Genomic DNA, 23,194 nt, shown 5'->3' with positions numbered 1-23,194 from the left:
AAACATCTGAATACGTCACAGTGTTCAGAAGCAAAGCGAGTGTTGCTACAAGTACTGTTAAGTGTTAAAGTACAATCATCATTAAAACAGAAATGCATTTCGGGATAGAAACTGTTTTTTTGTGGCTGTTGGAGCTTCTCCCCAAATAGGTTGACCTGATTCTAACCAATACCACACTTGGTTTTGGTTAGAGAGTGGTAAACAAGTTATTACAATGTAGATGCAGCTCGATCCAAAATGATAAAAGCATGGATGGTATGGCATATGTGTAATGGACTACCTGCATACCTTATGGTGTCGCTTCCATGGTAACTTATTAAAGCCAGGCCCCTAGGGGCCGAAGTACAGCTGGAGATCACATAGTAGGTCAAACACTGAAACTTGAGCAAGAAGAATAGGGAGGATCATGCAGACCCATAAACACATTAGGAATGGGTCACAATGGCCGACTAGTCACCCAAAAAAGTTTGTCTAGATTATTTTGGTAAAACGAAAAAAAAAAAAGATTGAATTTATTAATTTTAGTTAGTGTATTATGCATCGTAAGTGTATAAAAGGTATAAATTACATTTTAAAATATATTAAAACAGTTATTTTGAATTGTAATAATATTTTACAATATTACTGTTTTTACTATATTTTACTATATTTTACTATAAATAGATACAGCCTTTGTGAGACTTCTTTAAAAAACAGTAGAATTTAACACAATGTAACATGAAACTCTGCTGCTAAATGATGTAAAATATTGTTCATTGTTATTTCATGTTACAGCTAGGGCTGTGAATCGTCACTGGTCTCACGATTCAATTAGATTACGATTATCATGTCAACGATTCGATTCGATATCACGATGCGCTGCATCCTCACTTTTCAATATTACTGCACATGCCTACATTTTTGTCAATGAATACAAGCAGTCAGATATACGAACTCCCTTTTTATTTTATCTGCTCCAAGAAAGTACACTTCCTGAATGTAAAAAACATCGATACACAACTTAAGTCTGAACACAGCAGACGACAGGACCATTCAGAACAAACACTTGTAAATACTAAAAGCGCATGAAACTGTCAAGTGTACTTAAGTTACAATAACGCTAACACACACTCAAACACCCACACACTCGACTCGTGTAGCCACGCACACACACACACACACACACACACACACACTTGTGCAAATGTACATGATCTTGGAAAGTTGTATACTTAAATTCATCCTCTTTAATGCACTGCCGATGCAGCCAAACACATGCAAACAAATCTTTGGCCACTGCATCACATCTCGTGCTGTTTTTTGAGGGTTCTGGTCAAGTAAGTGTTGCGTTGCTCTATTGTGTGAAATCTGAATGCAAAGAAACCTGTTTGATCAGGGTCAAGTGACCTCAAACTAGCTTGTTACACAAGGCCTCCTAAAGATAGATTAATCGACTGGTCGTTAAGGCAATCCACTAACTTGTTGATTTTTGAAAATACATAGTTTAACACATCACTAACATGCTAACAAGCTGTGTTTTTGCTCAAGGATACCTTTGGATAGCTATATTAAAACCATATTCATGTTTAGTTAAAACTTTCTATGCACTATAAAAAAAAATATGTAATTTTGCACATAAAACAAGATGATGACATTTTGGTAAATGGTAACCATTTAAGATGGTAACTGTGATGGTTTGTAGAGGGGAAAATCACAACTCGTTTTTCGCTCATCTCGCTTTACGGCACGCAGCTGCAAGGCTCATTTTTAATATACACTTCCTGCCAAACTCAAAGGCTTCAACTGAGCTAGTCAAACCACAGTCTGTAGTTGCAAACTTCTGCAGTGCGCTCCGTCAAACGATACTGTACGCACAAACACAGACATACAGACCAGACAAGACGAAACCTTTTCCTTTTAGGCTGTAAAAATAAACTTGCCAGCAGAAACAGCAGTTTTGCAATGCATCGTGGGAACAGCAGATGCCTAATCAGACTCACCTGACAGAGAGAGTCTGGGTTTATCAAAGGAACAGATTAGAAGGGGGCGTTCACATACTTCCATACTTCAGGCCACAAAGAATTCAACTTCCACCACATACTGACTGACTATTTGTGTATGAATCTCAAACATGGTTATTCTTTTAATACACTGACACACACACACACACACTGACCTCATACTCGGGGGTGTCACGAGACTCCCTTTCACTAACTTCCTGTTCGCAAGAGCATTAACAGAGCTCTGAAAGTGTGTGTGTGTGTGTGTGTGTGTGTGTGTGTGTGTGTGTGTGTGTGTGTGTGTGTGTGTGTGTGTGTGTGTGTGTGTGTGTGTGTGTGTGTGTGTGTGTGTGTGTGTGTGTGTGTGATCTACATTCCTCCCTCCCCCCCCGCTCATTGGTCTTCTCCAGATGGTCAATGGTAGCTGGTTTCAACAGCGTCCCATCATTCCTTGGTCTTCCACTACACAGGGAGGAGGGAAAAAAAGTCATCATGTGCTTCGGGGAATGACAGGCTCTCTCATACACAACAGTGTAGATGACCTTGGTAAGCTAGCGCTGCTCTTTGATCAATGCCACGGGCCTACTCATGCTGAGAACCAGGCTGCACGATGTACAAAAATGTATTTATTCCCATAAAAGCTAATTTCACGTTGGAAGACAGAGGAGGTGAATAATGGAAATGTCTCCCGTGCACCACCAAAAAATGTCTAAACAGCTGTTTTAACAATGTTTATTCCATAAAGTCTGTTATTTGCGCAGGTTTGAACAACACAGAGAATACATAAGTAGCAACAACAATAGGGTCAGATACTGTACTTTAAAAAAAAAGTACTTTAGATTGATGTTAAATTGAAGCATCTAACATGTTTAAATGACTTGCGCCCTGGGCTTGGCAAAAAGGGAACATGAAGATTCAACAGCAGCAATAAAAAGATGCAAGATCACGTCCACATAAACTGCGGCATTAGGAAAGGGTCAAATGTATATTTCAGCTAATGTAGCAAGTTAGCAGCTAGCAAGCTAACTTGCAGATACAATGTGCAGTCTTATATAGGTACAGGTAAATTGATCCAATACTTGGATCTTTAAAGATACAGACACTTCACATATAAATAACAAGGTCAAGGCCAAGATGGTTGACTTGTTTTAGTTGATTTAGTTAGCATGCTAACAGTGTGCTATACTTTAACTGTTAGACAGTTGGCAGTGTATAATCCTCTTGAAAAAATTGTTTACTAATTGTTGGCTCAACTGCTTTTGATGCTCCATTTTCTTTTCTATTCCGTTCTATTCAGAATATAGGTATACATAAGGGACATTTACCAACGTTCGGCAAATGTTCATAGGTGAAATCCCGATATCATTTCAATAGGCATACATGCAGACAGGACTTTCATGTGAGGGTGAAAGATTTCCCAGCACAGATTTCACAATAGGTTCAATAAGACACAATAGGTTAAATTTCCTATGTTGATCAAAAAAAAGTTGCTTGGTTTGAAAGTGACTTCTGTGCGAGCTGTGCTGCATACATTGCTGAACTACTGACTAGAGACAATGGATCTTTTTTGCCTGCGAAATTTCCCCCAAAATAATGTGACCGAAAAGTCCCTAGCAACCAGTATGGTGGGTTGGAATTCGTTAGTATCATGACAAGACTGCAGTGAAGTGCAATTCTGACTAGAATAGAAGAATGGAACAAGAACAATGAATGACGTAAAATTCCACAATCCAGCACACCACCTAAACCTCCCTCTTATTTTAAGAGGTTAAATGCTATACAAACCAGTTACATCAGCAAGTGCTTCAGGATGCCGGGATACAGAATTCAACGTTTCAGGGTGAAACGCTTCATTGGCTGTGACACAGTTTCATGAGCTGCTGCCCCCAATGGATTATAAGTGCAGTGGAGCGAGAACAGAGACCCACGCTGAGACACACTCATACAAAAGTACAGATAGGTAGAAATGACAATCACACATTAAAAAAAAAATATGCACATGCATGTAGACACATACACATGATTTTGAAGGATTTAGTTTAGACAGCTCAGGCACCAAGTAAAATGTAAAGCACCTCTACGGAGATAATGAAGATCCATCCATCTATCTATCTATCTATCTATCTATCTGGTAACCTTCCAATGGGACAGTGAGGATACGTAACTTTGAAATGAATAATGCTACAATAATATTAACAATAAATAATGCCAACTGTCTTTGTGAAAAGTTGCAAAGACAACAGCATAGAAATTAAGAGACTCATTTAGCTCATCCTCTTGAATATATTCCAAATACTCAATGCCATGAATCATGCAAAGTTTGGCAAATCCAGTGATTAGTTGTTCTGCGTTGTGGGCCATCTGACACAATATCTGAGCAGATTGAGCCTGTTCTGCTGAATCATAAATGTTCTGGAGATGCTGGACTAATGGCAGTTACAAATGAATGCTAAACGTTAATATATATTAACGTTACCCTTGTTCAAACCCCTAGTTGATTAAAACAAAACACAATTTTTTTTTAAATGCATGAACAAAAAACTATATGTTCAACAAGCACTATTTATGCCATTTATGCAATATGATGAAATCCCAAATATAAAATGAAATAAAAATAAAATCTAGTAATATAACAACCCAGAAGGAGAGGGCAAAAGTGAGATAGGAAAATGAAAGGTTAAAAAGTAATTTATGACAGAACATAATCTCCTTATTTCAATTCAGAGAATAGCAGATTATCTGATCTTAATTAAAAACGTGATACTGAAACAATCCTTACCAGCTGTGTCGAATTGAATCAGAGAAAGAAAAAAAAAGAGAGAGAAAGAAAAGCAGGATGGCAGGAGTCCATCATTGAGCGCTTGTGATGCCTGTCTATTCAAAATTACATCGCTCATTTAATCACAAGAGGCTAAATTATCGGCCCATTATCACATCACCAAAACAGGAAGCTGGGATAAACGAGTGACTGAACCAATCTGCCAGAAAGGAAGCCCCCCCCGTACAAGAACTGACCGGCCCACTGGTGTGCTTGCAACTGTTATTTATCATCACTCATTATCATAACCTCCCTGTATAGCATGTGGCGGCTCAGCAGATCATGGTAGAGCACAAATCGACAGACAAACAGGATAAGGGTGAGATTTACTTGTGGCAGACCTCAAACAGGAAACACCTGTAGATGCCAACATGCTTTCTTGTGTCTCTTTCTCTTAAAGATAAATGCACACTTCCACTTATAGATCACACGAGAATGAGTCAGATGGTCCACTGCTTGTCTTTGACTAGTTAAGTTGTTGATTAAGCGTGGTTGAGTTGAACGTTTAGCGTGCTTTGGAGACATAACTTATCTGAGAGGGTTTTAGCACACTATGATTTAGCATGCTGAAACTGAAAGAGAAGTTCAAAAACAAACTAAAAGTAAACAGGTTAAAACGAAACTAAAAGGATTCCTTTTAAAGCACAGCCTAAAACAAATAGACATTTAAACTAGGGCTGGTCCGAATACCATTTTTTGAGCTTCGAAACTTCGGTAGTAATGAACATCGAATATTCGAAGCTTCGGAGAGAGGGTGCTGAACATATTCTTCTCTCTAATAAAGGCAGGAATCTATGTGTCTGTATGTCGGGTAAAACGGCATTTTTATTATTTCGAGAACCGTCCATCCAATCGACTTCACAAGTGCAGCATTTGGTGCAATATAGATGGACACGCGAGACGTGACACATTCAGAATTAATAAACTTTTAGTAAACTACAGAACAGCGCGAGCGGGAAGTGGCGCACCTCACGCGGGCAGGGCTTATATGCTCCGAGAACGGACACTGCACTAGTGATATAAAACGCACACACACAGGTCTGTTAAATTAAACAATAATTTTAAGGTAGTCTAATATTTTTCTGACTAACAAATTACTGACACAGTAAAGGGTAGATTTAAATAAAGAAAAACTAAATTTAAATAAAGAAAAAACGAAATTTAAATAAAGAAAAAACTAAATTAAGTTAAATTAAAAACGAGATTAATTTAGAGTGATAATAATGGGTAAAAAGGCTAATGCATTTTGTTTCTATTATTCTATTTTCCACAATGTCAAAGCAACGCAGCTTAACCCAAAACACAAGCTCAGACATGCACTTTGGTCCATACAAACTCCGCTGTTCTGCGTTGCTGGAACACTATAGCGTTGGTTCTATTTCTAGCATGCACGCGTTTTCCGCGTGGCTCGAGCCGCGCCTGAGACGCGTGTCTCCCCAAGCAGTGTGCAAACTCCAACCTGTTAACATGGGAGCCGAAATAAAAACGGACACGCCACGCAGCTGAGACGCTCACGCCATGCAGCCAGTGTGTCGCCGGCCTTATTCAAGCGCGAATGAGAACCGTTTCGCGGGGGATCCCAGGTGTGCAAAAAAAAACTAATATTCTAATGTCAAATTTTTACATCGAATACCAACCCACCGAACGAATATTCGAATATTCGGGTCCAGCCCTAATTTAAACCAAATAAAAACACTAAATTAACTAATGTACATGAGATGCCCAAGAGCTAAGAACTGCACTTTGTTTTCAAAAGTCTGGTTCTTAAGTCACAGCTGCTCAACTGCATTTTTGCCCAAAGATGACCATCTAATGCTCTGATAAGAGATTACGTAAGATTATGAACTTCTCAAGTAAACAGGGTGTCTGGGAATGAAGCTAGACAAAATTCAACACATTTTTCAGATGCTTATTTCCTGACACACAATGAGTGTCTGAATGTTCACGCTCACTTTCTCACAAACCCTCTGGGAAGAAAAGTCATTACAGAGATGCTCAATTGTTTCTCCTGGAAGATTAAATAAAGGGAATCGAGTTTCTTGTTTCTCAGATTTTTCTCCTGACAAAAATAAAATAATATATATACAGTATATATGAAAGACTGGAAAAACTGGAAGAAAATTCACCCAAAAATCTATATGTTTTAATGTGAAATTATCATACAGTATTATACATTTTTGGTATAATTTGAAATGTCTCAGTGCGACTGGTACAAATGTCTCATTCCCAAAGAAGTAAACCAAAAGGTAATAAAGTTCTTACGAGTTTAGAGACAACTTGCACACAGAGGAGGGTGTGTCTTCCAGGCAAATGGCATTCTGCTCCCAAAAGGTGTAAACTCTGAATGCAAATTCCTATTGTTAGCAAATGTTTCCATGTGAAAGAAGTTTCTGTCTATATAAAGAAATGCAACAAGAGGCTCAGGGCGATTCTGTAACTCAGATCAGCACATAATGTTGAAGGATCTCAAAGACTTCAAAATTATGTATTTTTCAAAATGTCGGGTTTAACCTACATCTTTTACTCTTTATCTCTGAGCATTTGATGTTATTGTATTGATTATCTTTGAATTTATTATGAAATTGGCATGATACATTTACCTGACGACATAAATTGTTACATTTGATTTTAATATGAATTATTCTGAAATTATCTTCTCAAGTAGATTAAGTGAAGTCTTATGTTTCCACAAAAAAAATAAAAAAATAAAAAAATATATATTATTACGGGTACGGAAAGTATTCAGACCCCCTTAAATTTTTCACTCTTTGTTATATTGCAGCCATTTGCTAAAATCATTTAAGTTAATTTTTTCCCCTCATTATGGTACACACAGCACCCCATATTGACAGAAAAACACAGAATTGTTGACATTTTTGCACATTTATTAAAAAAGAAAAACTGAAATATCACATGGTCCTAAGTATTCAGACCCTTTGCTCAGTATTTAGTAGAAGCACCCTTTTGATCGAATACAGCCATGAGTCTTTTTGGGAAAGATGCAACAAGTTTTTCACACCTGGATTTGGGTATCCTCTGCCATTCCTCCTTGCAGATCCTCTCCAGTCATGTCAGGTTGGATGGTAAACGTTGGTGGACAGCCATTTTCAGGTCTCTCCAGAGATGCTCAATTGGGTTTAAGTCAGGGCTCTGGCTGGGCCATTCAAGAACAGTCACGGAGTTGTTGTGAAGCCACTCCTTCGTTATTTTAGCTGTGTGCTTAGGGTCATTGTCTTGTTGGAAGGTGAACCTTCGGCCCAGTCTGAGGTCCAGAGCACTCTGGAGAAGGTTTTCCCTTGATTGCAACCAGTCGTCCTGTCCCTGCAGCTGAAAAACACCCCCACAGCATGATGCTGCCACCACCATGCTTCACTGTTGAGACTGAATTGGACAGGTGATGAGCAGTGCCTGGTTTTCTCCACACATACCGCTTAGAATTAAGGCCAAAAAGTTATATCTTGGTCTCATCACACCAGAGAATCTTATTTATCACCATCTTGGAGTCCTTCAGGTGTGCTTTCATGTGTCTTGCACTGAGGAGAGGCTATCGTCGGGCCACTCTGCCATAAAGCCCCGACTGGTGGATGGCTGCAGTGATGGTTGACTTACTACAACTTTCTCCCATCTCCTGACTGCATCTCTGGAGCTCAGCCACAGTGATCTTTGGGTTCTTCTTTACCTCTCTCACCAAGGCTCTTCTCCCCCGATAGCTCAGTTTGGCCGGACGGCCAGCTCTAGGAAGGGTTCTGGTCGTCCCAAACGTCTTCCATTTAAGGATTATGGAGGCCACTGTGCTCTTAGGAACCTTAAGTGCAGCAGAATTTGTTTTGTAACCTTGGCCAGATCTGTGCCTTGCCACAATTCTGTCTCTGAGCTCTTCAGGCAGTTCCTTTGACCTCACGATTCTCATTTGCTCTGACATGCACTGTGAGCTGTAATGTCTTATATAGACAGGTGTGTGGCTTTCCTAATCAAGTTCAATCAGTATAATCAAACACAGCTGGACTCAAATGAAGGTGTAGAACCATCTCAAGGATGATCAGAAGAAATGGACAGCACCTGAGTTAAATATATGAGTGTCACAGCAAAGGGTCTGAATACTTAGGACCATGTGATATTTCAGTTTTTCTTTTTTAATAAATGTGCAAAAAATGTCAACAATTCTGTGTTTTTCTGTCAATATGGGGTGCTGTGTGTACAATAATGAGAAAAAAAAATGAACTTAAATGATTTTAGCAAATGGCTGCAATATAACAAAGAGTGAAAAATGTAAGGGGGTCTGAATACTTTCCGTACCCACTGTATATACACATATACATACACACATTATATTTATATATTAATATATATATATATATATATATACACATACACACACATATTATATATATATATATATATATATATATATATATATATATATATATATATATATATATATATATATATATATATAAATGCTGTTCTATTCAATGATGCTGAAAATTCTACTTTACCATCACAGGAAAAAACTATATTTTAAAATATATTAAAATAGAAAACAGTTATTTTAAATGATAATAATATTTCACAATATTACTGTTTTTACCGTATTTCTGATCAAATAAATGTAGCCTTTGTGAGCATAAGAGACTTTTTCTTTTAAAAACAATTAAAAAAATCTCACAGACCCCAAACATTTAAATTTGCTATCCTCCTGAGATATTAAAGAAAATATTAAAGATGACTTGCTCACACAATGTGTTTTAAATAATCAGATAGCTAGTGCAAAAGCCCTCCAGATTGCCATCCATCTTGAACTAAAAAGCAACTGTCATATGAGGTGAAGAAAATGTACAACAGAAAATATCGCTGCCTGGGATTAGCGCCATCATGGAACAAACTCTGGAATGTTTGCATAAAGTGCGTTAAATTGGAGATAGGATTTATATATATTTTTTGAAACATATGTATGAGGTCAAAAATAGATCGGATAGCAATCATTAATGTAAACAGGCCGGAAGAGGAACCTTTGAGCAATAAAACAGTCCTCAAGAAAGAGCCTAAAAAAAAACAGCATGTTGAGTCATCTTGCTTTTGCAAAAAAAATGTAAGGTTGTCAAGGTGCTGAACTCTGAACACGGTGGATGAATTAAGTTAGCGTAGACACAAATAAGTGCAAATGTTCCAACCTCGCTCAGCTGCTTCAAGACCACTGTGAGCCGTATGATGTGCGTGTGCTCTGAGCTGTTCAGGTGGAAATCTGACTCCCACACCATTTTTACTGATACCCCAACTCAGCACAATCCAAACCCACAGAGAGAACATAACAAAACTGGCCCTGCTTTAGTATGAAGGCACCATGAATCGCTTCTGAAACACTCCACTGCAGCCAAGATCTGCTGTTTGAGTTAGTGTTTTTGTTCTGAAAATGGGCTTGGATGTGACGTGTAGATACAGTTGATCATCCATATGTGGGTGTATGGTCACTATGCAAACCATTCTGAGAATGGAAATTTCACTCTAGCTTATTTAAATGGCCATTTATTTGGCAAGCTCTATTTTAGCATGCTAAGAGAATACAATACATACAGTAAACAAGCTTAGCTAACATATGTGATGCAATGTGATAGTAATAAATAAAAGCTAGCAGGCAGATTAATTGAGAGTAACATTAATCTTATAAATTAAATACACAACAAAATCACATGAAAATTATCTTAAATGTGAAGTACATTTGGGCATTTTAGTAGTAAAAAATGTGCTACCTTAAACCTGTATAACGTTATTCATTGAAACATAAAATATATTTTAAAGAATTTTGTAACTGTTTTTGTCTATATACTGAAAGTCAATGCAACACTGGACAAAAATTTTTTTTTCTGTGTTCCACAAAAGGAAGAAAGACAAATTTAGAAAGACTTGAGGGTAAGTTTTCCTTTTTGGGTGAACCATCTCTGCATAATTTATATAATCAGCTTCCAGTGTGTGAAGAGAATCTTTTTGTCTTTTAGGAATGACTTCTATGATGATTGTTTTAGTGTCTTTAGAGAGACTGCTTGTCTGTCTGATACGCCCATTGGTCATGCTCAAGCTGAGAAAAGTGTGTTTAAATTGCACCCGTAGACTTTCTCGCGTCTCACTGCACCTACCCTCCCCAGTGCCATCAGAGGAAGTCTATACTTCCCTCTAACCATAGAAGAGGAAGTGACCTCACAAAGCTGCAGTCTCACTGCATAAACTGCATAGTTTATAGTCCTAAAGTACAGACAAGCTAAAGGTTGTGGGATCTGAATAAAACTAATCTACAGTATCTTGTGCTTTTTAATCAATATAAAACATTTAAAAAAAAAATAGAGTCTCAATTCAAGACTATGAATTTAGATGAATCATGTATAAAATGACTCAAGACTCCAACAACAAGTCTTTGAGGACAGACAAAAAAAAAAAAAAAACTTTCCTAAAGTAGTATAGTGCTTTTTTAAAACAAGGTTCTTTCCTTGCCAAATTTGATTTACGTAAAACTTCCAATGCTTTCATTTACATGAGCATATCAAAACGAACAAATAAACAAACACTAAAAGAAGACATTATGGATATTGTAAAGTGCTTTTTTTTGGCCATTTAGTTTCCTAAAGCTTTAGTTTCTTTTTTTAACTACTTTGCAATCTTTTCTTTTCATACAACAGAAAAGTAGCAAATATGTTGTTTGAGTTTTTAAGCTCAATTCATTAATTTAAAACTTGGATTTAACGATTCATTTGTATCATCGATTAAACATATTTTTGCATAAGGAATTGTGATTGGAGACTAAATTTAGACTCATAAAGAACTGACTTGATTCAGACTTCAAATGACTCAAAGACTTGAGTGAGATTTCACAGAAAAAAACTTAGAAGTAATTCAATGATGTTTTTTGATGAAGTTCCTTCCTTGCCAACTTTGATTAGAGTAAAACTTCCCGCGTTTTCATTTACATGTGCATATCATATGAACAAATAAAGACTAAAAGAAGAAAACTCTGCATCTTGCAACAGGGTTAAAAAAAACTAACCTGCATAAACATTTTAAAAAAAAACTGTTAACACTGTTAACATTTCTACCAACCACATGATTTACACTAATGTTCACACCGACATCTGTGGTATTACTTGTTGAAAAGTAGTCTGTTTACAGTAAGGAATTAACAGAACCAACGTACAATAAGAACTGTACTATGAAAATACCTCAAGCCTCATTTCACGCCTTGTGAAATGGAGTTAACAGGTATGTAGTGCTACTAAGCTAACAAGCTCTCATGGACTCTCACACCTGAGCTCATGACAACCTGCTAGTGGAGTTCACAGGTTTCCCGCTGCAATACGCCCCTGATGTATTGATGTCAGTGGAGAGAAGGAGAGAGATAGAGAGAGAGAGAGAGAGAGAGAGAGAGAGAGAGAGAGAGAGAGAGAGAGAGAGAGAGAGAGAGAGAAGAGAGAAAGTGCGCACAAGTCACAGAGATGCTCTCTCTGTCTCTCCAAATCAACACTAGCATCCTATTCGTCTCCAGTGCTGCTCAGTTTGACCAATACTCTTCCAGGTAGCACACACACACACAGACACTAACAACCTCACCATCCTGATGGTCAGCATTGGTTGTCTGCTAAGTTCAGTTTAACACAAACATACACACTTGTGAACACACACTAGTGCTGGGTGATATATAACATATATTCATTAAATGTGCTAAGGATGCTCCAATCAGGATACCCTGAAGACATTTTTAATGATTTGATTTCACATCTAAGTGGTCTACTTAAAAGTAATGGCTTATAACTCTACAAAAATAAAGGTATCATCAAGCACATGGTCTCATTTGATAGAAAACCTTTCAGATTTTGAAGAAAACTGATTTTGAGAATGCTTGGAGATTCTTATGTTAAAACACTGCCGAGAAAACCCAGAAAAAGTGATGCAATTTATTGATTTATTTTGTTATACATGCTTGACATGATGACAAATTTTTTGCATCAGTTGTGTAAACACAGTAGTGTATTTGGTTGCAATTGGTGTTTGTTTGAAAAATGGTTGCACTGAAATAAACCTTTCCAGAGCACATATATGTATATCGAGATATGTATTGGTTTTTGTCAAAAGTGTGAAAAACGTTCAAGATAATTATTTTTGCTATATCACTCTGCCCAAACACACGCATTACATGTTAATAGTTTGGTCATGCTAAATTACGGAAAATGTGGTGAGACAGTGAAAGGTCAAAAGTGCAAACACTGAGTTCAGCACTTACCCTGACAAAGTTGTCGGGGAAGAGCCCTCTCCGACCGTCCAACTCTCCCTCCCACCAGCCCCCCTCATCCTTCCTGATGTTACTGATGATGCAACCGACAGCTATGGTCAACTCGTCATCATGCTGGGCCTGGTAATCAAACTCCACAATGGCTTCCACTGAGAGAGAGGAAAGCAAACAGAGAGATTTAGCACTCATAGTTACACACAGGAAGCAGGATATACAGTATTACTGTACGAGACTTACGTAGACAGACTTTCTCCATTCAGTGAAAAATAAAACTCAACCTACAGGAGATCCATATATATTTCTCAAAGTATCAATATGTAATTTTAATCATCATTACATTTGACCTTATAGGAGATACAACATTTTTTGATATGTGAGTTTTGTAATTCAACATACGCAACCCACAAAGATCCTGTTTTTGCTGTTTTATCTTACTCTTCTGAAGTAAAGTTAAACTAAATGTTTTTAGTGGTGCTTGCCTAAGTTGCTGCAACAACTCTAGGCTGTTGTGGGTGGTTGCCAGGCCATTGCTATGCATGTAGTAATATGTTTGGAGTGTTTGTAGCATGCTGCTATGTGTACTGGGTTGTTTCTAAGGTGTTGCTAAGGTAGACGGTTTGAAGTGCATAGATAGGTGATAATAGGGTGATCTCAATGTTTTCTAGGGTGTTGCGGGGTGATTCTAGGGCGTACTGGATGGTTTCTAGGGCATTGATTAGTGTTCTTGATTTAGTGTGATTTAGTTAGTGTTTAGTGTTCTAAGGTGTGTTCTTGATGTTTTCTAGGGTGTTGCTAGTTGATTCAAGGGTGTTCTGTGTAGTTGCCAGGGCATTGCTATGTTGATACTAAGGTGTTTGGAATGTTTTTGAGTGTGCTGCTATGCTGCTATCCATGTTCTGGTTGTTTCTAGGTGATTCTATTGTATTCTGGATTGTTTCTAGGGTGTTGCTAGGTTATTTTAGGGTTATTTTAGAGCAATACAAATAGTGATGCTTACCATAAAAACCACTTTGTCATGTGTGCTCTGACATTATCATAACTTAATTTCTTTTATCACATAATCATATATATATTTATACATATGCAATAATAAAGCATTAGCTGAGATAGAGAGAGAAAGATATGAGTCCTTCTGAAAGGATAAGAGCTGACAGGCCCCTGGAGCATCAGAAGGCATCATGTTTTCACTGCAGATAGGAGGATTCCTCTAGGTGAGATCAAGGCAGGAGCGAAAGCAACAAAACAAGGAACCGAGAAATTAAAGTGACAAGAAATTTTTATGCTATAGTTTGTAATATTTAAAGGAAGCTTTTTGAACTCTACTGAACTACAGAGGTGCTATTTTTGTTAGGGAAGTGCAGGATGAGCATGTCATCCTCCCAGCTTTGTGACTCTGCGGGTTTGAATTGAATTGTGTGTGTTTGCATGAGGTCATGATGGTGGGAAGGGGTTACCGTCAGGATGGGGATGAGAGATGGAGATAGAACATCACAATGATGTGTTTATGAGTCATCAAGCCATGCCACACAAGACGAGATCACACCCACGCTTCGCTTCAATGCAACGCATGTTGCACAGACACAAACACACACAGCAGGACATTGCAAACATCCTTTGTGACTTCTATACCATCTTTGCTCTATATAGCAACTCTTACTATAGGTTTCATAAATGATCACAGAATTTTCCTTTTTTGGGTGAACTAACCCTTTAAGCTTTTTTTAAACCAAATTCTACAGTTTTTCCAACAAAGCAATGGAGGAAAGGCAAGAAAAGTCTGAAGAGATTCTATCTGGGCCTGATCAGCCATTAGAGATGATAGATCTCCATATAACAACACAGACTGTTGCATTTCTGCAGTTATATTGTGTGTGTGGGTTTGTGCCGGTAGGTTTTTTATATCTGTGCATATGCGTAGGCGCGTTCCACCAGATGTTTGGAAGTATTCGGTACCTTTGTGTTTGTTATGGCTGCGGGCTGACCGATTTCTTTTATACAACCTCATGCTTTTCTCCCTGCACAGCTCAGCAGAATGTTCCAGAATGTTCTGCAGGGTCATCTGAGGGATCATAGACCATGCTGTTTTTTTGAATATCTAATGGTATATCAATACCCTTGTGCATGAATCTAGATGGGTGGTATTTACTCACTCTCGTGTCGTTCCAAACCCTTAAGACTTTTGTTCATCTTCAGAACACAAATGAAGATATTTTTAATAAAATCTGAGCCAGTTCTGTCCCTCCATTGACAGCTACGCAACTACTAATTTGACGCTTCACATAATTCATAGAAAGATCGTAGAATGAATCGAGCAGTTTAGTCCAAATTTTCTGAAGAGCCTCGATAGCTTTATATGATGAACAAACTGAATTTAGTCTTATATTCATATATAAACAACACTGATCAGCGAACATAAACAGAAGCTCACCCGAACCTGCTTAACATGCAAGAACAAAGCTCATTGGTTCTTGAGGAAGCTCAAACAGGCTGCGTAACACAAGAATGAACCTGATTGGTTCTCGCACATCAAGCGAACACGCTTGAGCTTCCGTTTAAATTAACCATTTTCCACGTTTCATACCGTAACCGTACATTATAATGCTGTGATGCCTAAATTATTTTAAGTATCACAACATTGCTTTGATCATTGGAAAAATAGTATAATTAAAAAAAATACAGGCTTAACAGTATAAGCCAGAGTTTATATACAAATTTATTAAGGAATTTATATATTAAATTTATATAAAACAATTGATATTTAAAAATAAAAATGTAATGTATACAATTAATATATAAACATATTTATTTATATAATAAACAAAAATACAAGGATCAGGAAATGCGCACAATGAATGAGTGACACACCATTTAAGCGATAATCAGCGGCGCTTCCTGTGGAGATCTGATGGCACAGATTCTATACATAGGTGGATCATAACATGACCTTAATCACAACAATTCATACTTGACCTTTCTACAGGCCTTGAACACCATGCTGGATCTTTTATTCTTTAAAGGAACTGTTATGCTAGACTTTGATGACATCCTGTATGATGACCATCAAGTCGGCCCATCTCTCTCACTCTCCAGCTGTTTGAATTTTGGATTAGAAATAAAGATGTGACAAAGCACAGCTGTCATGTTTAGGGTAATACATCTTCCAAAAAAAAAAAAAAATCCCACACACACCCTTACACCAAGAATACTTGCGTTTGTCTTGAATGTCTGTCACACCCACAAATGTCAGTCTCTGTCTGACTTTATAGCACAGCCTTTCTACAACTGACCAACACAAACACACTCACACACAACAACACACTAGAATTACAGACATAAAACAACAAAGCTGTTTCCTGTTGATTCTTGTCTTTCTTTTTATTGGCCAGTGGCCACAAGAAAGACTGAATCAGGATCCAGTTATTAGTGACACATCCAGGGTATGAAATCATGATATCAATATATGAGGGTGAAAACTGCTTTTTGTTGATTTAATATGATCTGTAAGAGGAAATGCATTCTCAAAATAATTACAAGAAATGGTGTTAATGAATTGATTATATTTAAGTATTTGACAGGAAGGATAACAGAATATTTTTTAAATAAAATGAAATATATTATTTAAACTAATAATTTATATAATATAGATTATTAATACAATATTTTAAAATAAAAATATTCCCATAAAGAAAACTTTATTTAAAAAATGTCTTTTGATTTTTGTTGATTTAATTTGATCTGTGAGAGGAAACAAATTCTCAATCTATTTATTGAGAACGTGTTAATGAATTGATTAAAGTATTTGATGAAGTATAACAATTTGTTTTAAACATATATCCTTTAAAATATATTTTACATATAATATATAAAATATTTTTAAATAAAATATTTTACAAAAAAGTCCCCATGAATCGCAATGATTTGTGACATACATATTACAATGTGCATTATATCAAGAGGTAGTTGCCAATTCCAGGCCATATATTCTAGGCAATTGGACAATTATCATGTGGTGATTTAAAAAATATCACAGACCCACATAATATCTAATATAACAGATACTTGAGCCAGCAACAACCAAGCAACCACATAGTAATGTCCTAGTAATCAACCACCTAAAACAACTGCATGCATAGCAAGCACTAAAAACAACTCTGAACACCATAGCAACTGCATAGCAACACCCTGGCAACCACCTACAACATGCAAACACCACTCAGAATGAACCAAAATGACCTCAGCACCACGTGTGCATTGAAGATTAGAGGTATTATTCTTTTTTACCAGCGTCATGGCGTGCTGGTCATCTCCCTGAGCAGCTATAAATAGGCCTACTCCTCTTCTTAGTAGCTCCTTTAGCCTGTGTGTCTGGACTCAGCTGATTTGCGCTGATGTGAGTCAAGTGTTTGTCTGTTTTAGAGGACCTCAGTGAAATCATGTGATGCGCTTTTCACGCCAGCACAACTCTCTGAGCTTATGCATTAAACATCAACACAGTCGATGTGTAATACTCACTGAATTCATGTATGCCTGAGCCATTCCCTGTCATATAAGCATTGCACCCATAATCCACTGCACAGCATTTGCATAAATCTTGGAAGTTAAGACATACACGCAGTATTGTTAGGTTGCATTGATTCAGAACAAGATCGATAATGTTCCAGCGTTGTACGAACAACCTTTTTGGCTAATGATGTGATTGAACTGAACTAAAATCCCTCATTGTTTCCCGTCTAATGGGAGCTTGTGACTTACATTTTAATTGGTAATTCTCGCATACTGACTCAGGCCATGTACTCCCTAAAGGTTAATCAAATTTACGGTATTAGATTGCATTAAATGGAACGGACATGAATTAAATTAATTACACTGGCAAAAGTATTTTTATACAGCAAAGAGCTCATGCTTAAGTCTGACTGGTTGAGCAGCATTAGCCTAGATGCGAATGGCTCAAAATGACTCCAATGAGTCAGTGAAATGAACAGCAGATATCCTTCACAGCCAAACCATGCGACCCTGACTTATTACACACCTCCGAATGTAGATTGAAGGAACTGTAGGCCTAATATAACTGAAGATAAAAAAAAATAACCACAACGAAATGTGGTGGGCCCTAACACAAACATACAACATTCAGAGCAGTGCTGTGATCACAGGCGTAGTCCTGACCCATTTCACCAAATGCACTCTGCTGTGGTCTGGTTAGCACTTAGGAGAGACATCATTGTCCTTTCGTACAAGCTTTAGTCAGATCTGTTGCCAGGGCAACAGAAGAAGTAACACTGACATGAATATACATTAATCAGCTGATTCGACGTGGATGGGTTGGGTGTCGTTGACTCAACCTCACCTGACCAGAGCACAGCCTTCTATCAGGGAAACCCTGTGCTTAAAGAATTAGTTGACCTAAAACTTAATTTTCTGCCATTAATTTCTCACCCTCATGTCGTTCCAAACCCTTAAGACCTTCATTCATCTTTGGAACACAAATCAAGCTATTTTTGATGAAATCTGAGAGCTTTCTGACCCCCTATAGACACTAACATCATAACCACTTTCAAGGCCCAGAAAGGTAGTAAAGACATCGTTAAAATAGTCAATGTGACTACAGTGGTTCAACCTTAGGGCCCTATTTTAATGATCTAAGCGCATGGTCTAAAGCACAGAGGGCAAGTGCTCTTAGGGCGTGTCCGAATCCACTTTTGCTAGTTTGACGACGGGGAAAAATGGTTGGCGCGCCCAGCGCATGGTCTAAAAGGGTTGTCTCTATTCTCTTAATGGGTGTGTTACGTGCGTAACGTGCAAAAAATCAATCAGTGTAATTTCCCATTCCCTTTAAAAGCAGTTGCGCTCGTGCCATGGCGGATTCGCTATTTACATGGCGCAATTTGCAAACGTAAAGACTGAACGTGTCTCCAGAGCAAACGCGCAAGCAGACCATCTACGGGACAAGCCGGATTTCACCTTTATGTACACAATAAAAACCTTTTATTTTTATTTGCCATGTTTGTGTGCTGCAGCACGTCCCTGTGTGTAATAAGCAGGGTGTAAGCGTGTTGTGGACCCGCCTATAGGCGCACATTACTAATGCACTAAAAATATTGCGCTTTTGACTTGCGTCAGGCTGAAACTAGCAAAAAACACTTGCGTCGCGCTTGGCGCTGCATTGCGCTGGGTGTATGAAAGGGCCCTTAATGTTATGAAGCGCCGAGAATACTTTGTGCGCAAAAAAAAAATTTAACAACTTTATTCAACAATTTCTTCTATTCCGAGTCAGTCTCTTCCGAAGTCTCTTCTCTTCCGAACAGCGTCAGATGCTGATGGTAATTGAAATGTTCATGCTCATTTATTTTTCTATTTCAATCTATTTTTACTATTAAATATCCAATGACTAATATACTAAATCAGTTAAATCTGTAATACCATCTTATAACTGATAAGGTACCACATTCCTAAAATTTTAGAAAGACATCTAATATTTCATTGCATGTCAAAGACATGGGATATTTCTGAACACTCTGTGATGACAAACGAATCAATGTTTTCAAGCAATTCACTGAAATAAACTTGTTTGAAAGAATTGAATATCAAAAATTAATCAAACTTCCTATCACACTTTTTGCCACTGAGATTAAATTTATGTTAAACAGTCAATAAACTATTTAAATCACTGCAATATTCTTAATGATTCTTAAATTTATATTCCCTATAAATCATCAAAAAAAAACTGTGTGTGTATATGAAGAGTTCAGATGCAAAAGCCTCTAAGTGCCATCTGAAATTTTCTTCTAGAATGATCATTTTTATCAAGTTCGTATATTTAAGTTCAATAATTTCACCTAAATGGCAATGAAAATTACCTATTAATTGTAATTTAAGTGAAATTACTTAACTTAAATATACAAGCTTTATAAAAATGATCATTCTAGAAGAAAATTTCAGATGGCACTTAGAGGCTTTTGCATCTGAACTCTTCATATATATATGTGTTTTTTTTTTGTTTTGTTTTTTTTAGAGGACCTTTATATAGTAGAAGGTCCTCTTAAACACATTACCACATGTGGTTCATCATGTGTCCTGGCTTCCCAAATTGTATCAGCCAAGCCACTTATTATGTGGGTTAGATGTTGAACTTGGGTCATGTGCAGAAATTCAGAAAAAAAACTAACATACATTGTGCAAGACACAAAATGACACACTTTCCCAGAAACATAAAACATGCCATTAAATGATGTAGTATGTAGGACAAACACTCTTGTGCTCAATGCTGGAGAGTAAAGTGTAAGACTACTTCCTTAAAGCTAACAAACAATCTTAAAACTCTTCTTTAAAGTTACTACTCCAAAGTCAAACACGTTAATAAATCATGAAGTTGCTTGTGATTGCAAAGCACTTGGTTGTTTGGATGTCCTAATGCGGATCTATGAGAGCATACTGCAGAGACAAAGTTTCATTATAGCTTAAATGCATGATTTAAAAGTGAAATGTTCAACGAGTGTAGCAAAACTTAAATTATTAATCTCCAGAAGCTCTTTCAGCAGATGTTTTCGACTGTATGTGATGAATAAATCTGGAGCTATTGCACAATATCGTACAAAACTCTTACACTGGCCATGGTGGATCTACTCAAGTACCGCATGACACTTTAAGTCTGTCTTGCACTTTAACACTTGCAGCAATCTCCTGTAGACTTAAGAAATCAATGACTACTCGTGCTTAAAAACACATAACTCTTTCTTCCTTCTGTTTTTACGAGGAACATTTTATTATTTTTCCATCTGATACAAAGCCTTATGGGTTTTATTACTGCATATTGTGCATTTCCCCTCCAGTAATATGCACAGAAAACTTTTTCGTCTATGCCACACAAAACAACTCTCCTCTGAATTATTTTATTAGGATCTATGAATACTATTATTTGACATAGGCATGCCCAGAGGGCATCTGCAGAAAATTAGCATTTTCTGTCCTGCTTTTGGGGGGAAATCAGCAGTAATGGTTTTAAACATGGTAAGATTTGTTCAATTGGAAGCTTAAAGAATAGGCTAATCAAATTAGCTAAACTATTTAGTAACCAAAAAACAAAAGCAGCTGGAGATGTGTAGATCTTCCAAACCAGTCACCTTTAGGCAGAAAAGTGTGATATATAAACAACTATGACTGGTTCCCCTACAATGTTTCCACTGACAATAAAAAAGCAACTTTAACATGGAGGAACTTGTGGTAGATGTGTAAATGCTCCACTATAACGGGAACTCATCATACTGTACACAGAAACATGCTTCTCTTACCACTTCCCTGTTCTCTGCCAAAGGGCAATGAATGAGCATGATATAGCAGCCATGACAATAAAGAGACCGGAGTACAGTGCAACACTTCCCAGAATCCAAAGCGCACCACATCACTGGGGAGGAAAAGCAAAGCTGGAGCTTGCGGCGAAAACAGTAACAGAGGAAGCCAGGGCTTCATTAACTTGCATGCGATATGAGGATTCACAGGGAGCCCTTGATCACTATGAATTCACTTACTGAAAGCATGTTTAATTCAAAACAGAGGAAAATAAATTCCTACACTCTTGAAAATAAAGGTTCTCTATTGTCAAATGACGGTACCATGAAGAACCTTAAAGGACAAGTTCGGTATTTTACACTTAAAGCCCTGTTTTCAGATAGTTTCTGATGAAATACAATGGTTAAGATTGAAATTTGGACAAATGCTGCTGTCCCGAGAATTTTAGGTTTTTGTGGTAGCACCCCCCACCTATACAACGGTTGCATAGGTGCACTGGAAAAATCGTTCGTTTACAAAGACGTGAAACTCACCGAGTGGTCAGGGGTGTTCACTGATATGCTCACACAAAAATCGCTGCAAAAGATGCTTTCAAACAGGTGTTTTACCATTCATTGTAAAACTGTGGACCTATTTTTCCAAACGCCTCACACCCGTACATTCTTCCGTTGAGAGCTTGAATAATAGACTCTCCAGCCCAGTTGGTGGTGATAATGCACCTTTGCCAATTGCAAGCAAACCACTGGCATTTCATCGGCATTGAATACACAGAAGAAGCAGAAGAAGAAGCGGCGGAGTAATACCGTAAAGGTGCTGCGGTCTCACAGCACGTCCTATTAAGTCAATGGAGTTGGACAAAAACTATGATAAAACCTGTTGGAAAGCATCTTTTGCAGCGATTTTTGTGTGAGCATATCAGTGAACACCCCTGACCATTCGGTGAGTTTCACGTCTTTGTAAACGAAAGTTTAATGCGTTTTAGGAAGGATTACTCCAGTGAACCTATGCAGCCATTGTTAAGGTGGGGGGGTGCTAACACAAAAACCTAAAATTCTCGGGACAGCAGCATTTGTCCAAAGTTCAATCTTAACCATTGTATTTCATCAGAAACGATCTGAAAACAGGGCTTTAAGTGTAAAATACCGAACTTGTCCTTTAAAAATCAATGAAAGCTTTTCCTTACACAAAAGGTACTTCAGATTATTCAAATGTTCTTCAGACAAAAAATGGTTATTTTAAGAACTGCTCACTGAGAGGTTCTTTGGCGATGCAGAAACAAGCGATCTTATATATAATAATATGCATATGAAAAATAATGCGATCATAAACATTAAACAGCATACAAATCAAAACTGCCTGCTGCTACTGAATGAAATGTCGACCCAGTACAAGCTATAGGACTGTGCAAGCTTTGGCAGTGTTGATGGACTCGATCTTCTCCATGTGTGTTTTGATCATCATTCTGAATCTGATCAAAAATGCTATTTATTTTTTAAACGCTGGTGGGGAAAGAGGTGCATGTTGGGATCAACAAATTTACCCTCAAGTCATTCAAAACCTGAATAACTTACTTTCTTCTGCAGAACACAAAAGAAGATGCTTTGAAAGACGTCTCAGTGTATTTTTATCCCTATACAATGAACGTCAATGTTTTTTTTGACCTCACTGACTTCCACTGTACAGATAAACCAGTGAAATATTCTTCAATATATCTTCTTTTATGTTCCACAGAACAAAGAAAGTCGTATAGATTCAGAACGACATAAAGGTGAGCAAATAATAACAGAATATTCATTTTTGAGTGAACTACTGTATCCCTTAAGGTACTAATATATTATG

The 23,194-nt window shown here is 37.4% G+C and overlaps 1 protein-coding gene across 3 annotated transcripts in view; it reads right to left on the bottom strand.

Moving 5' to 3' along the window:
- The window catches only part of sh3kbp1 (SH3-domain kinase binding protein 1), a 46,166-nt gene that overhangs the window by 20,346 nt on the left and 2,626 nt on the right, over positions 1-23,194 (bottom strand). For all 3 annotated transcript variants that reach the window (XM_082183350.1, XM_082183349.1, XM_082183351.1), the window contains exon 2: positions 13,061-13,218. In XM_082183350.1, coding sequence (XP_082039476.1) covers positions 13,061-13,218 — 158 coding nt within the window. The remainder of the gene's footprint in view (positions 1-13,060; positions 13,219-23,194) is intronic.

Source organism: Leuciscus leuciscus (assembly GCF_965113295.1).
Source record: "Leuciscus leuciscus genome assembly, chromosome: 11".
Lineage (NCBI taxonomy): Eukaryota > Metazoa > Chordata > Actinopteri > Cypriniformes > Leuciscidae > Leuciscus > Leuciscus leuciscus.
The sequence above is the reverse complement of the archived record's forward strand: the minus strand, read 5'-3'. Positions and strand labels throughout refer to the sequence as shown.